This window comes from Lontra canadensis, unplaced genomic scaffold (genome assembly GCF_010015895.1).
Source record: "Lontra canadensis isolate GAN:19392208 unplaced genomic scaffold, GSC_riverotter_1.0 scaffold17, whole genome shotgun sequence".
Classification (NCBI taxonomy): domain Eukaryota; kingdom Metazoa; phylum Chordata; class Mammalia; order Carnivora; family Mustelidae; genus Lontra; species Lontra canadensis.
Genome location: NW_022631011.1, coordinates 14,488,897 through 14,504,836, shown reverse-complemented (window position 1 = coordinate 14,504,836; position 15,940 = coordinate 14,488,897). Strand labels below are relative to the sequence as shown.

Below are 15,940 nucleotides of genomic sequence, written 5' to 3'. Positions count from 1 at the left end.
TACACCAAGAACAGAAAGATTTCCTAAAACTATAAATCCTTGAATATGCAAATTATGAAAATGAAATTATTGTAATCAATATTTCAACAGAACATTACTTAGTGGTTTCAGCACTGCACAGACAAAAACATTCATTTTTAGAAAACCAAGGCTACAATAACAAATGACAAATACACAGCCACAAAAATCACAGCTTCCTCTTCTACTATAAGACAGCAAAGAGAGAGCAAGATTAGAAGCCACTGAGAATTTTTTTTTTTTTAAATACCCATACTCCCTGTCAGGTTAATAAAATCACTTATGGGGTGGGGCCAAGAATGATAAAAGTTCCCCAGGCTCAGTAGAGCCAGGATCTAGTCTAGATTAGTGGGTCTCAAAGTATGGCCCAAGGATGACTAGCATCTAGGAACTTGTTAGAAATGAAAATTCTCAGACCCTCCTTGAGATCTACAAAGTCTGAAACTCTGACAGTGGAACACAACAATCTATATTTTAAAAGACTATCCAGCTGATTCTGATGTACCCCAAAATTTGAGAACCATGGCCTTAGATGATATTGAAAGGTGACTCTTTTTTATTACAGATATATAATATCAACAATTTACCAACAATAAACTGAAAAAAATCCTAAAACTATGATAGGCAAAGGTTAATTTCCTCAATAAAGAATACTCATGAGGGGGCGCCTGGGTGGCTCAGTGGGTTAAAGCCTCTGCCTTTGGCTCAGGTCATGGTCCTGGGGTCCTGGGATCAAACCCCGCATCGGGCTCTCTGCACGGCAGGGAGCCTGCTTCCCCCCGACTCTCTCTCTGCCTGCCTCTCTGCCTACTTGTGATCTCTGTCAAGTAAATAAATAAAATCTTTAAAAAAAAAAAAAAGAATACTCACATAAAGACATAAAAAACACATTCAGATACCATTTTAGAACCCAAGGGTAAACAAGCAATTCACAAAGATGTTCATTTAAATTTTAGTTATATAAAAATTAACGTACAGGCTTATATATAAAGAGTATGCTTAAAATTGGGGGCACCTCGGTGGCTCAGTCAGCTAAGCAGCTGCCTTCTGTCCAGGTCATGATCCCAGGGTCCTAGGATTGAGTCATGCATCGGGCTCCCTGCTCGGCATGGAGTCTGCTTTTCCCTTTCCCTGTATCCCCCACTTGTGCTCTCTCTCTCTCTAGTCTTTCTCTCTCAAATAAATAAAAAAAATCTTTAAAAGAAAGCTAAATACAAAATGGTAAAACTGTTAGAAGGAAATAAGAGTATTTGTATGGCCTTCAAGTAATAAGGAAAGCTTTCTTAAGACCAAAAAGCAACAACTTTAAAAAAATCACTGATACACTTAGAAACATTATAAATATAACTTCTATAAAAGTTCCCATAAACAAAATGGAAAGACAAGCCAGGGACTTTGAAAACCTGTTACGCCACATACAGCAGATAATAGGTCACTGTTGGAATATACGTAAAGAACTTACAACAATTAATATGAAAACCTAATTAATCAATATGGAATTGATAAAGCACAGGACTTAGTCACAGGAGAGAAAATGTAAAACCACTCATAAACACATCTAAAATTACTGAGGGGCGCCTGGGTGGCTCACTCTGTTAAGTGTCTGACTCTTGATTTCAGCTCAGGTTATGATCTCAAGGTCATGACACTGAACCCCTGTGCACCTCAGCCCCGTGCTCAGTGGGGAATCTGCTGGAGGTTCTCTTTCCCTCTGCCTTTGCCCCTCCCCCTGCTTGTGCTCTACTTACTCACTCTCTCGCTCAAATAAACAAATAAATCTTTTTTAAAAATGTTACTTGAACCTACTAATAATAAGAAAAGTGAAAATTCAAACAATGAGATACCAGTTCTTAACTACCATATGAGAAAAAATATTTTCCTCAGATTAGCAAAAATTTTAATGTCCATCCATATCAACATGGTACACTCGTGCTCTGCTGTTGGGGATATAAATTGGTCCAGCTGCTTTGGTGTAAATTCAAGCCAGCCTATAGAGCAACTGCAGTTCTAGGTCTGAACCCCCAAACACATGCACACCATGTGCAGAGAACTCTGTACTACGCTGCTCCCTATGCTACTACTTTGTGATAGCAAAAGAGCGGAAATAACATAAATTTCCATCAGCAGAGAAAAAGGTAACTGAAATGTGGTACATTTATTCAAAGATGTACTATACAGTAGCTACGGAAAATAAATAGATCTGTATGTATCAACATGGACAGTTCTTTAAAAAGCAAGCAAATTACAGACTTTACATAACTTTAAGACCACTTATACAAATTTTTAAAACCTTTGCAACATTACAACTTTCTATCTAACCATCTATTTATGTAAAAAAAATTTTTTAAATAACCTGTAAGAATACAAATCAAACTCACGATAGAGGTTACTTGTGGGTAAAGGATGAGCTTTTTCTACAGTTTTTCAATCCCCCTCCCCTTCCAAAAAAAAAACTTCATAAAAAAAAAAAAAATCGCGTAATATGCTATGTAACATGAACATTAGCACCCACAGTGATGATCTGAGCATGGAGTGCTCAAACTACGTGGTTTTTATTATTTTACTATAACACAAGCAAACAGTTAAGTCAAAATTAGATGACACTTACGCATATAAGGCAGTTTTTCTGGGCAGGGTAGATATGGTGAATATGTGAAGTTTTCCGGTAGGTATGTTGTTGTTTGAACAAGATAATCACTTGAATTATTGCCTTCAGGATAATCTTGGAGAGAGAGGAAAAAAGTTACAACCGAAAAACTGCCATTTTCTTTGCTCCTAGCATGAAATATGTCACTATCGCTGCAAGAAGACTTGCAACATGCAACCTACAGAAATACTTAAAAGCAGTTATCTATAAAGAACAAAGGAAAAGCAAGCGCGGCTGCCATGGCTACTCTCCCAATCACCCGTCACTGCTACTAGAAAGGACCTCTCGGCGTGATTTCCCAGGGGAGCTCGGGGACAAGGTTAGAGAGCAGCCTGGCCTCATCTGTACACACATACAGAGCAGGCTCATCTGTGGCCATATGAACACACCTGCTCCCATCCTTCCCCCAGCTGAGCAAGATCAAAAGAGACTGGAAAAGTACACCAGGGGATCCCCTCCAGCATCGATGGCCAAAGGCATCCTGGAGACCACAGAGCCACAGCACAATGCTTCTAGTAAGCACCAAGCTGAGGAGTGGGAGTCATGTTTTCTCACCACCCGACACTTAAGAAACTTAGACTGACCCACTCAACTTACTTCCGTAACGCAGTCCATTTTAAATCTTTAAGTTCCCAACTCGTAGGCTGCCATCCCTAGGGAGCCCTGGGCTGTGCGTTACATTAGGTCCATTATCACTCGCTACTACAAGTTTGACAGCATGGAGGGCACTGGTTAGAGCTCCACAGTCAAATGTGGAGTTCAAATCCTTGCTCCGACATGCACGAGCTTTGTGGTACAGGGCCAGACAATGTAGTTTCTCTTCTCTACCTACCGCATGTAGCCGTTTCCAGATTTCAATAAGAGAAATGCACAAACTGCTTACAATAATCCCACAGCTGGAGCTGTGAGTGACTGGTTCAGAGCCGTGCATAGGACTTAACCCAGGACATTCAGAATCTTAGAAATTGAACTTGAAGCCAAAGAGATCGTGTTTCAGCCCTTTCTGGAACAAGGTTCTGAAATGCAAGTCTGAGAACCATGAACTGACAGTTTCCTCTATGTCAGAGGAAGCCAGTCTAAGAGGACAAGACAACACATGGTGGTAAGAGACAACACATGGAAACAGCTGATTCAACAAGTGTCTGTCTCCTGGATCATAAATTATGTACCCACAGGAAATGAAGCTCTAGCAGATACTTGAGGAAAATGCGAAGAGGTCCTCTCAATCTCCAGGAATCTGCTCTGATGACAGAGTTATTCCTATCTGAACTGGTCTGCAGGCAGAGAGGTAAGAAAGAGGAGAACAGGCATACGACTTGAAAGAGAGGCCTGTCTGCCAGTGACCAGCAAGCAAAAGGCGAAAGGTAAAAATCACACACCAACTAACCTATAAAAGCTAAACCCTCTCCCTAGGGAAAAATGGTAGAATCCTGGCAATTGAATATGAAGTATATGAGAAGAGTCAAAGAACACTAAACACCACCCTGAATACCTTTTGCCTACCACAGTTATCCATCCATCATCAAAATGGACTTGACAGGGGTACAGCCTGGGCTCCAGGATGGCACTTCCAAGCACAGGCATGCCTGCTGGAAGGAACCCTGTAGAGCCTCCTAAGTGGAGGGTAAGGGTTTCCGGTACGAACGAGGGGACAGAAGCTGGAGGAGAAGGTCCAATTCCAAAGCACCACATGGAAATCCCAGTTGTGATTTGGCAGGGCATGGGGGAGGTTTTAAGATAAGTGTACTTATTGACAGGAAACACCAAGATGATAAGGAGTGCTGAACGATGTACAACCGCTAATGCCGATTCCAGGAAGCGGGAAAGTGTGAAAGCCCCAGTGACAGAATCCCCCCAGGAGCTCTCTCCAGAGCAGCCCTAGAAAGCACTTCACAGGAAAATGCTCCAAGCCAAAAGGGAGGGGCGTTCAGTGCACAGCAATTGTTTTGTAAGCCCAGGGATGCACCAAGAGCAGAGACCCCTCTAGTAATCCATACTCCTCCATGTGTCCCCCATATACATCTGAAACATTTTAAAGATACTGAACATAAAATAAGTTTAAGTCCATTGAAGTTCTGATTCTTTAAGATGCTTTTAAAAAATATATCTAGATACAGGTCAAATTTTAAGTTATATTCAAAAAATTTTTCTGCATTTATGGGGACTCCTACTATACTAGGCAGCCACTATAGTCTATGCATTTGTGGGAGCTAAAAACAGAAGATAATTAAGGTTGTCCCTGACCTTTACGTGTTCCAAAGATTGATTTTCTTATAATCCTGAGGATAAATATTAACATTCTCAAAATTCTTAAGTATTTCTTAATGTTATGTAGTTAACTTTAGATGAGAGTATTTTCTTCTTTTGCATAACTTATTCTTTCTCGTGATTAATGTTTGGGCCCCTTCTCTTAGCTACATGCTATGATTCTATAAATCTGCATCCAATTCACAGAAATCGTAAGCTCTCTAGACATTTCTGCAAAACAAACTGTTAACGGAAGCTCCCCCTGGGGAGTCTGGTGGCAGCAGAAGGCCTAGAGGACTGTTTCACTTTTTATTTTAGTGCTAGAATGACTGAGTCTTTCACAAAAAAAACCCATGTATCACTTTGATCAGTTTTTAAAGGACTAGATTAAAAATAAAAAACTCAAAGACACACGGAATAGCAGTATATTCACTTCCTTTAAATACAAAGTTTTGGAGCTAAATGTGTTATTCTTGGCTAAATCATTACAAATGATCATAACGACCAACTCACTGCCAGACTTACAGAAAAGTCTCTGCACTCCTTGGGTACTACGTCCAGTGGTGCTTATGTCATCCCAATGTATTATGTATAAGTCTACCCACACACTCCCCGCCACTAGTCTGAATACTTTTTTTTTTTTAATCAAACTGCCTTTGATTTCCAGTATCAAACAAAGTATCTACAACATGGTAAAAACTTACTGTAAGTGAACTCTTCACAACTGATCATTCAGCCAACAATAATTTAAGCTTTTGGAGACTATACTGTAATAAACCCACAAAATCATTATTCCCACAAAAGTGCTTGGGTCCATCAAGTATAACCACTGCTTTCAAAATCAGGAGCATTACGCATGATAGATGCATTTGAGGCGGATCTACCACAACTGCTTTAAAATGTAGACATTATTTCATCTAATGAATGGATGGGTGAAAACACAATGAGTTCTGGGCCCGAGCCTTCTTTCTCTTTTCTAGAGCCACACCTAAAGAGAAGAGAGACACAGAATGAAAACTGCTGGACAGGTCCCCTCCTCAGCTCTCACTGGAACTTACCACTTACAGGAAAAGGAGAAGAGCACCAAACTGGATTCGCAAGGGCTTTGTTCTTCCTGCAAAGGGCAGCTTAAAGCGGGGACAGAAACTCAGTGAGAATTCTAGTCTGTTTACCCCTGGCTTGCTCTGTTAGCCTGGCAGTGTCTGAGGGTTTGGACCACACAGCCATCAAACAGGAGGTGCGCTCGGCTATTTCTAACAAATCTACCAGTTCTAACATTGCATGACCCTTATCATCTGCTTCAGTAATTATTCACTGATTACATCTTGTTTCCTTAATTTGACTAACTCCATAGCTACAAGGCAAAGCATCATTTGATGATGAGAGTATGTGATGTCTTTGCAAAAATATTATATGTAGTACTTCTTTACATTTGGTGTTTCAGAAAGTCAAGTACAAGGTTAAAAACCCCTTTTTGAAATCAAATGTTCTTAGAAATATCGCAACCTATTTGCGATCAAGTGTTAAATTTTAAATGCGCTAGCACATGTTAATCAATTCTCCCCCAGTCTTCAGTTAGCTCTCAATACACCTTACTGGCCATTATCTCCTTACTAGCAGATTATATCTATATAAGTTTGTGCAGAAATAAACAACTTCATTATAAGTAACTATGTATGCTTCCATCTCTCTCAAAAGAGATCCTCATACAAAGGGAGGATGTTCTTCTTAGTGCTGTGTCTCTAAGTATCGAGGTAAGAATACTGACAACATGAACTGTTCAATGTACATGAACACAGCAGAGTCTCATGGTTGCCTCCTCAAACTCTATTTTCCCTTTCTCATCAAGTAGCAGAACCCCAATTTCATTCAAAGCACCAGTATGCCCAGTTCATAATTTACAGTCCCTACAACAAAGTTCTGGCCAATGCGATGGAAGCAGAAATACCACGTGAAACTTCTGGAAAGTCTCCTTAAAAGGGTCCCTCTGTTCTTCTTCCTTCTTCCTTTCCTTCTTCCTACTAACCCAAGTACAAATAGAAAGACTGGAGCACCACAACAACCTTCGAAGACTATAAAACTCCATGAGAGAGCAGAAGATGGAAGGTGTGTGGAGACTTTCTCCACCACAGCCCCAGACATCCAACTTCCAGGTCTCTTTTACATAAGAAGGTGGAGTCTCATGGGCTTAAGCCACTGCAGCCAGGTCCCTCTTAAAGCCAAACCCAATTCCTAGCTGATACAATGACAGAAGAGTTTACCACCAGTAAATGAACCATGAGAAAAATTTTCAAAGGTTCATCAAAGTAAACCAAATCTAATCCAAGTAGGCAGTGGTTGTTTGGTCAGTATTGAAACTGAGTTGGTAAGGGGAAAAGAGGATTTCCCTTCTTCTTGTCTTCCACTTGTGGGGTGGGGGGTTGGGGGGCGGGGAGAGTTTGTCTTAACCCAGTAATCAATTCTCCTAATCAAGCTCAACTGAGTTCCCACATGAAACTTATTCATGCCCCAGGAAAGGAACTCGATTATGCACCGATGTCCAGCACTACCTGATAGAAACACAGTAGTCTGAGGATGCTGAGTACTTCTGTCCAGTTGAGTAAAGTTTTAATGAACACTTCACAATCAGCTTATTCAACCAGAACAAGTCCTAAAGAATCTTTTATAATGTTTAAAATGCTCCTAACATTGACCTACTATTCGGAAGACCAATTAAAGCAGAAGACCAGTTAAGGAGATTTTTACGATACTATTAAAATATCAGGTACAATGACAGTCTTTCTAAAAGAAACGTCCTTCGACTTAAAAGGGAGAAACAAGAGTGTTTTGACTTGCGGCATCATAAAACAAATCAGACAAATGACTAAACTGAATTTTGCAAATGCACGTGTGAAATTAAGAATCAATCTGATACAGTCTTGAATTTTTAGAAGGGTAAAACTATTACCCACCGTAACATACATTTTAAGAAAGAACATCTGTGGTTGGCAGATAGTGTGTGCATGTGTGTGTGCGTATCTGTCATTTACGGTGGCACAATGGAGAACTGTCGACAGGAATGAAATCTTAAATTTTAACTGTTTAAAATGAGAATATAGGGGCGCCTGGGTGGCTCAGTGGGTTAAAGCCTCTGCCTTCGGCTCAGGTCATGATCCCAGTGTCCTGGGATCGAGCCCCACATCGGGCTCTCTGCTCCGCGGGAGCCTGCTTCCTCCTCTCTCTCTCTGCCTGCCTCTCTCTGCCTACTTGTGATCTCCGTCTGTCAAATGAATAAATAAAATCTTTAAAAAAATAAATAAATAAAAATAAAATGAGAATATAAAGGATGCAACAAGTGATAACCAGTTATTGAAACCTTTAAGTAACGTCCAATAACACTTCAGAAGTCACTGCAGAAACACTGCCCCGTGGGAGGCTGAGCATTCTTCCATGATAGTTCAATGTATTTGCCTCAATTCTGCCTTCATTCAGTCCCTAATATTGGCCCAATACTTGGTTTTAACCTCATGTGATTGTGACGGACATTCTACTTCCAGATAATATTTTTAAAGGAAAACAGCAGCTACGGATTTCCGCTTTTATATAATTTCTCCTTAAGCCCCCTAAAAAAGCCATAAAATTATTAAGAATCTTCTACAATTAAAAACATAAGTATTTACTAAACAGAGTTAGAAAACCATTTTAGGAGTTAGAATAGGCATAAAGAGAGATGGCGGAATGACTAATACGGATAAATTGTTCTTTCTGCAGTTGATTTTAACTACGATAGGTGAACTGAAAAAGCACACGCTGCTTTTTGTACTTTATGTTTGCAAGAATTAAGTTTAATAAAAAAGAATTAAGTCCCATATCTTCGTACAAAACCCCCATCGCCTCTGTGAGAACACCTTTATAGATCCTAAAACATGGACAGTCTGGCCCAAGCAGCGAATTAATCTCCCAGTACACGTGGTAGGAGATACCTTCATCTTTAACAGGAGTCTCAGAGCTTGAGGGATCTGGTTTACTTCTTGCAACTACAAAGGTAAGAAGCAGAAACAAAGCATGATGAAGAAGCAAGGAATCTTACCTGTACCATTGAGGGTAGTGTTTTTATTTGTGTACAGCCTGATCATATGTCCTATTGTTTTCACATTTTCTCTCAACATTATTCCTCGAGCTTGTACCATAAAGAGATATGTGTTGGCTATAAAAAGGAAAGAGAGGAAACATCATGACTCAGTAAGCTTTTTTTTCCTAATTTAATAAAATAATATTTGGACTGGGGAACAGCCCAGTAAACCCAAACTGACTCAGTTAGCATGTCCAAAGGGAACACAGAAATACAAAATGACTATTTCCTATTATCAAAAACTTAAAAAAACAGGGGTGCCTGGTGAGCCCAATCAGAAGAGCATGCAATTCTTGATCTTGGGGTTGTAAGTTTGAACCCCACATTAGGTATTAGAGATTTCCTAAAAAAAAAAAAAAAAAGAAAGAAAGAAAGAAAAGAAACAAACTTATAAAAACAGTTTTTAAAACAATAAAAATGAAAAATTCAAGTAGTGATATCCCATCAAATAGAATGAGACTAAATGAATATCATAATGAATTCCTTTATCCATAAATGATTTTCTACCATAAAATATACTTATACATTTCAAAAAGGCATTTTATTACAAACATACAATCATAGTATACTTTCTCTAATTCTACATTAACTTCCTCAAACCCAAAACTCCACAAGAGCAAGTATTCCTGGGGCGCCTGGGTGGCTCAGTGGGTTAAAGCCTCTGCCTTCAGCTCGGGTCATGATCCCAGGATCCTGGGATCGAGCCCCGCATCGGGCTCTTTGCTCAGCGGGGAGCCTGCTTTCCTTCCTCTCTCTCTGCCTGCCTCTCTGCCTACTTGTGATCTCTGTCTGTCAAATAAATAAATAATATCTTTAAAAAAAAAAAAAAGAGCAAGTATTCCTTACCTAATAGTAAATATATCATAAATCACCATAACAGCTAGTATGAATATGACTCTTGCAATGGGTCTCCTAAATTCTCCTAAATTCTCACTGTGTTTGGGGAAGGAGAGTTAGGGGGCAGAATGACCTAGAATCAATACCTATTTTGGTAATTTCTCTCCACTGAGTTAATTACTTAAGAACTTTTATACTCCCTTTCAATCACAAATTTATCTACCAGAATGGTAAAAGCAGACAAACTCAAAATCAATGTACATTTTCAAGTTGGTACATTTAATTCTTTGTGTTAAGTGCTTCAAAACTAGGCCCTTAATTTCTTGCTTTGGGAGAAACTGGTCAATTGACAAAGATGACAAAAATCTCTGCCTTCTGAGATGCCAGGACTCCTCAGAGAAGCACAGGGGTAATCAAAAGATCCTTTCTTTCTCGGTCCTGATTCCGCAAGCACAATGCACAACTCTAGACAACTCACTGAATCTCAGTTTCCTCACCTAAAACAGTCGGTGTATTGCCTTAGATGTTCTCTAAAGCCCTTTCTACTCTCCATTCTCCAAGCACACAGCCAAAAAAATCATACATTCCATTCATTCAAGAGGAAGAGGATCATTTTCAAGGCAAAACCAAAAAAATGCAAGTCTCAGTTAATGACTCTTCCAATTTTAAAATAAGTCAGCCCTGAACACTGTAATGATGCTCTCAAAAAATGAATGCCAAAATAAAAAATGTTAAATGCAACTCATTTTCTGGGCCCTGCTCTACTTCCCTGAGTTGCTACAGAGAAATGAGCAAAATGTGATGTTTACTACCACCTTTAAAGATTTTATTGCCTTATTTGAGAGAGAGTATATGAGAGAGAAAGCACACATGTGCGTGAGTTGGGAGAGGGGCAGCGGGAGAGGGAGGAGGAGACTCCTTGCTGGGCAGGAAGCCTTATGAGGGGATCCATCCCTAGGACCCCAAGATCATAACCTGAGCTGAAGGCAGAAGCTTAACTGCTTAACCCCTTAACTGACTGAGCCTCTCAGGCACCCCCTCCTTTCCCATTTTTTAAAGATTTTATTTATTTATTTGACAGAGAGAGACACCAGGAGAGAAGGAACATAAGCAGGGGGAGAGAGAGAGAGAAGCAGGCTTCCTGCTGAGGAAAGAGCCTGATGTGGGGGCTTGATCCCAGGAGCCTGGGATCATGACCTGAACTGAGGGCAGATGGTTAATAATGACTGAGCCACCCAGATGTCCCTCCTTTCCCATTTTTTATGTAAATTTTAACATGCTCAAAGTACAAAAGACAATAAATAAACTAGAGAAGCAGAGTACAATAATACTTCTCCTTTTACCTTCAATCCGTAACAGAGAAAACAACAGAAACTCAACTTCACATAAGTTTACCTCAATCATTTTTAAGAGCGTGTCTACATCCTCTCTAGAAAGCAGTCCTATAATTAGATATAACTTGTTTAGACTTGAATTTATTACACCCCTCAGGTTACAAATACAAGTTTTTATTGAAGTTTTACTCTTCAGTAGACTCTAAAAGAAAGAAGAGATAAAGTGAAAAATGAAAACAAAAAGAAGAGCTAACCAAAAATGCAGAAAAACATTCAATAAAAGACAACTAACACTAGCAAAAGCCAAGACCTAAAATTCAAGCGAAATGATGCAGAGGAAAACCATCAAATAGAAAACTAATTCTAACTTACAACACCTTGGATCACTGAATCCTAAAGTTACACATGAAATTTGTTATCAGTGATCTAATATCTTGTAACATCTGTTCTGCACCAAACCATAGAGAGGACCTGTCAAGGGGCAGTGGAACTGAGTGGCTCAAAACAATACTGGCCCAAGCCAGGATGCGATAGGTGAGACCATCAGTGCACTTCCATGTGCCCTGGAAACTGAATCTTTAACACACCTATTCACATAAAGAATATTGTCTGACATCGGGAAGCCAAGTCAGACTTGAGCAGCAAAGAAAAGATCTGGTATAGAAAAGAAGAATCCTCAAAGTAAATTATCCTAAAAACTTCCAAAACATCAGGTAACAAACTTATATAGGGAAGAAAAAACACAAAACAAGACTGATGACAACTGTGACAAAAGAATACATTTACTATTCATTAGATGGATGGAGAAAAACTTAAGGAAGGCAAGACACCAAGCTCTCCAAATGGAGAATCTATTAGTTTATTTTAAATCATTTACAGCTAATTGAGTTACAGTCCTTAGGTTAATAGTCCTCGTGGGTTTAATCCCTAAAGATCAAAACCCATTAGGGAACGAAGGTGTTTTGTTTAAATAGTCGTTGTCAACAGGAAGAATGCGGTGTGTCAAAGTTTTGCAAGGCACACTAACCGAGAATGAGAGTGGTTCCAACTGTCGGATTTCCAGACATCTTAAGCTGTTAATCCACACTCAAATAACTATATGACCACCAATTACTATTAAGTACATCTTCTTGGTAAACCAGCAAGTTAGAGGAAATCTTTGTCAAAAATTTCTATTCCAAGTAAGAGAAATTGCATTTCAGAAAACAAGGAAATCTTTATTAGCTTTGCCCTTTAGTATTTAGAGAACTCAGAAATACACTAAAAAAAAAGCTACCACTGCTTAATTAAAATCATGTCCTGTTCTCTACTCTAGTTAATTTGCTATTTGCCTCTTCTTTGTCAGACATACATTTAACTTATTTACCTAGGTCTGCTTTGCGGGGCGGTGGGGGCAGGGGGAGCGGAATACCTACAACTTAAAAAAAAAAAAAAACCACTCAAAAATCAAGTTTACAACAGCTAGACATTCTACCTTCGGTTTGTGAAGCAAGAGATTTAATTCTCGGCTTAAGGAAACTAAGGAATGCACTTGATAGTAATGTGTCTCCCCAACCCTTTCCACATCCAGCTCTGTTCACTGAGAACAGTATTCCGGACAAAGAGAATGTGCCAGTCTGCACTGATCTGGAAAGCTTTCCAGAGCTTCAGAGGTTTCAGACACAGCATCCCCCTGGTCCCATACTATGATACACTGCCACAGGTCTGTTAACAAAAAGTAATCCAGCCAGGAGCTGATTTTAAGAGGGAGATTATGTTGGTTAGGTACATTGTAAGTGCAGGACTGGAGCTAAGAAAGGGCAAAAAATACAATTTGGGGTGACATTCCTATAAGGGTAGGAACTATAGTGGTCAATCACCATAAGGAAAAATTATCCAGAAAAGGGATAAGAAAGCACAGTTCAGACACATGGAAAGAGACCACAAAGAGGGTCACAAAGATAAAAGGCCCCAGATGAATTAGTCTGAGCTTGAACACAGTGAAGAGGAAATGGTCAACCATATCAAATACCACAGAGGCTAAAAAGAAAGACTAAAAAATAATAGTTAAAAAAAAATAAAACACTAATGGTTGGTACATACCCTTTGTCAAGCATCCTTAGAAGAGCTTTACATATACTAACCTAATTAATCCTTACAAGCAACCCTATAATGGTACGTACTAATATTATTCCCATTTTGCAGATCAAGAAATTGAACAATGGAGTTATATAACTTGCTCAAGGTTGTACAGTTATTAGCCGGTGGTGGAGCCAGAATTCAAACCCCAGCAGGCTGGCTCCAGTCTTGCTCCTTACCACCATACAGTGCAGCCTCTTAAAAATGCTGTAGGAGATCACTGTCAATCTTTAAAAGAAGAGTTTCTGGAAAGCAATGGAAACAAAAGGCAAGTAGCAAAGAATAAAGAGGATAGTGACAAAGTAAAAGCAATTTTAAGAAAAGAGAAGTGAGAGCAAAGTCAAGGAAGTTTTTTTTAGACGGGAGAAAACTGAGCATGACTGTGGCCTAAGCAGAGGGAAGAAAGAGTAAATTTAACTCTAAGGTACTGAACGAAATAGGAGGAAGGATGGAAAGGAACAGTTCCACTGAGGGGACCACATAAGCAGAGGCTCTGGGGTGCACGGGCACACAGCACATCCAGGAGTCAACAATCCAACTTGAGTAGAGTTTGGCAACAATGAAAAATAATTTGTCAAGGTCTAAGTGGATGGACAGTGAGAAAAAAAATAGGAGGAAAGAGGGGAGGGACTCGAGGTCATTGTGAAGATAAGAAGGGACTCCTGGGTGGCTCAGTAGGTTAAAGCCTCTGCCTTCGGCCTGGGTCGTGATCTCAGGGTCCTGGGATCGAGCCCCGCATCAGGCTCTCTGCTCAGCAGGGAGCCTGTTTCCCTTCCTCTCCCTCTGCCTGCCTCTCTGCCTGCTTGTGATCTGTCTCTCAAATAAATAAATAAAATCTTAAAAAAAAAAAAGAAGTCATGTTAACAATAAGTGAGAAAGTCCCAGAAGTGTAAGGGTTAGGAAGACTGTGGTCTGGGGAGGTGCAAGGGAGAGCAGGTCACAACTACGAGGACCTGATGTGGCCAGACAAGGGAGGATGGAAGACAAGCCCCAGACTGCCTGATGGCTACCAATGGGGCATCAGTGGGGGATGAAGCGGAGAGGGAATGTTCTGAGGTGAGCGCAGGCATACCTCAGAGACATGGCAGTTCTGCCGCAGACCACCACAATAAAGCAAATACTGCAATTAATTGAGTCAAATAAATGTTTTCATTTCCCAGTGCATATAAAAGTTTATACTATAGTATAGCATTATGTCTTAAAAATCAATGCACATACCTTAATTTAAAAATACTTTATTGCCAAAAAAAATCTTAATCATCACCTGAGCTTTCAGCAAGTAATACCCTTTTCGCTGATGGAGAGTTGCTTCAGTGTTGATAGCTGCTGATCAATCAGGGTGGTGATTGCTGAAGGTTGGCGTGGCTGTGGTAACTTCTTCAAATAAGATAATAATGAAGTTTGCCACATCAAATGATTCTTCCTTTCATCAGTGATTTCTCAGTAGCACACTAACACTGTTTGATAGCATTTTACCCACACTAGAACTTCTTTCAAAACTAGAGTCAATCCTCTCCAACCCTGCCACTGCTTTCTCAACTAAATTTATATCATATTCTAATCTCTTATTGTCATTTCAACAATCTTCACAGCATCTTTAGCAGGAGTAGAAGCATCTCAAGAAACCACTTTCCTTGCTAATCCGTAGGAAGCAACTCTTCATCCGTTCAAGTTTCCTCATGAGACTGCAGGAGTTCAGTCCCATCTTCAGGCTCCACTTCTGATTCTAGTTCTTTTGCTCTTTCCACCACATCTCCAGTGACTGCCTCCACGAAGTCTTGAATCCCTCAAAGTCCTCCATCAGGGAGGAAAACAACTTTTTCCAAACTCTTGGTAATGCTGATATTTGAACCCCTTCCCATCATAAATGTTCTTATTGGGATCTAAAAAGGGGAATCTTTTCCAGAAGGTTTTCAATTTACCTTGCCCAGATCCATCAGAAGAATCACTGTGTATGGCAGGTAAAGCTTTATGAAATTTATTTCTTAAATAAGACTTGAGAGTCAAAATGATTCCTTGACCCATGAGCTCCAGAACTGATGTTATGTTAGCAGGAAAGACAATACTTACCTCATCGCACACTTCCATCAGAGCTCTTGAGTGACAAGGTACATTGTCAACGAGCAGCAATATTTTATAAGAAACCTTTTTTTCTAAGCAGGATGTCTCAACAGTAGGCTTAAAATATTCAGTAAACCATGTTGTAAGAAAATTTGCTCTCATCAAGGCTTTGTTTTCCCATTTCTAGAGCACAGGCAGAGTAGATTTAGCATAATTCTTCAGGATCCTAGGACTTAGAGAATGGAAAATGAGCAATGGCTTCAACTTGAAGTCACCAGCTCCATTAGCCCCCACCTAACAAGAAAGTCCACTTGTTCTCTGAAGCTTTGAAACCAGGCACTAAGTCCCCTTCTCTACCTATAAAGGTCGTAAGGCATTGTCTTCCAATAGAAAACTGTTTTGTCTACACTGGAAATCTGTTGTTTAGTGTAGCCACCTTCATTAATTAACTAGACCTTCTGGATCACCTGTTACAGTTTCTACATCAGCACTTGCTGCTTCCACCTTACTCTGTCGGTTTCTTCCTTTAAACCTCATGAACCACTCTCTGCCGGCTTCAGACTTTTC

General features: G+C 39.8%; 1 protein-coding gene across 3 annotated transcripts in view; it reads right to left on the bottom strand.

Annotated features, from left to right (window-relative positions):
* Positions 1-15,940, bottom strand: part of B4GALT6 (beta-1,4-galactosyltransferase 6) — a 67,878-nt gene that overhangs the window by 35,905 nt on the left and 16,033 nt on the right. Inside the window, exons 2-4 of one of the 3 annotated variants that reach the window (XM_032859695.1) lie at positions 15,383-15,605; positions 8,982-9,098; positions 2,627-2,740 (exon numbers count right to left, since the gene is read on the bottom strand). In XM_032859695.1, coding sequence (XP_032715586.1) covers positions 2,627-2,740; positions 8,982-9,081 — 214 coding nt within the window. In that variant the 5' untranslated portion in view covers positions 9,082-9,098; positions 15,383-15,605. Of the gene's footprint in view, positions 1-2,626; positions 2,741-8,981; positions 9,099-15,382; positions 15,606-15,940 lie in introns of those variants that run through there. The other 2 variants (XM_032859694.1, XM_032859696.1) reach the window with 2 other exon arrangements.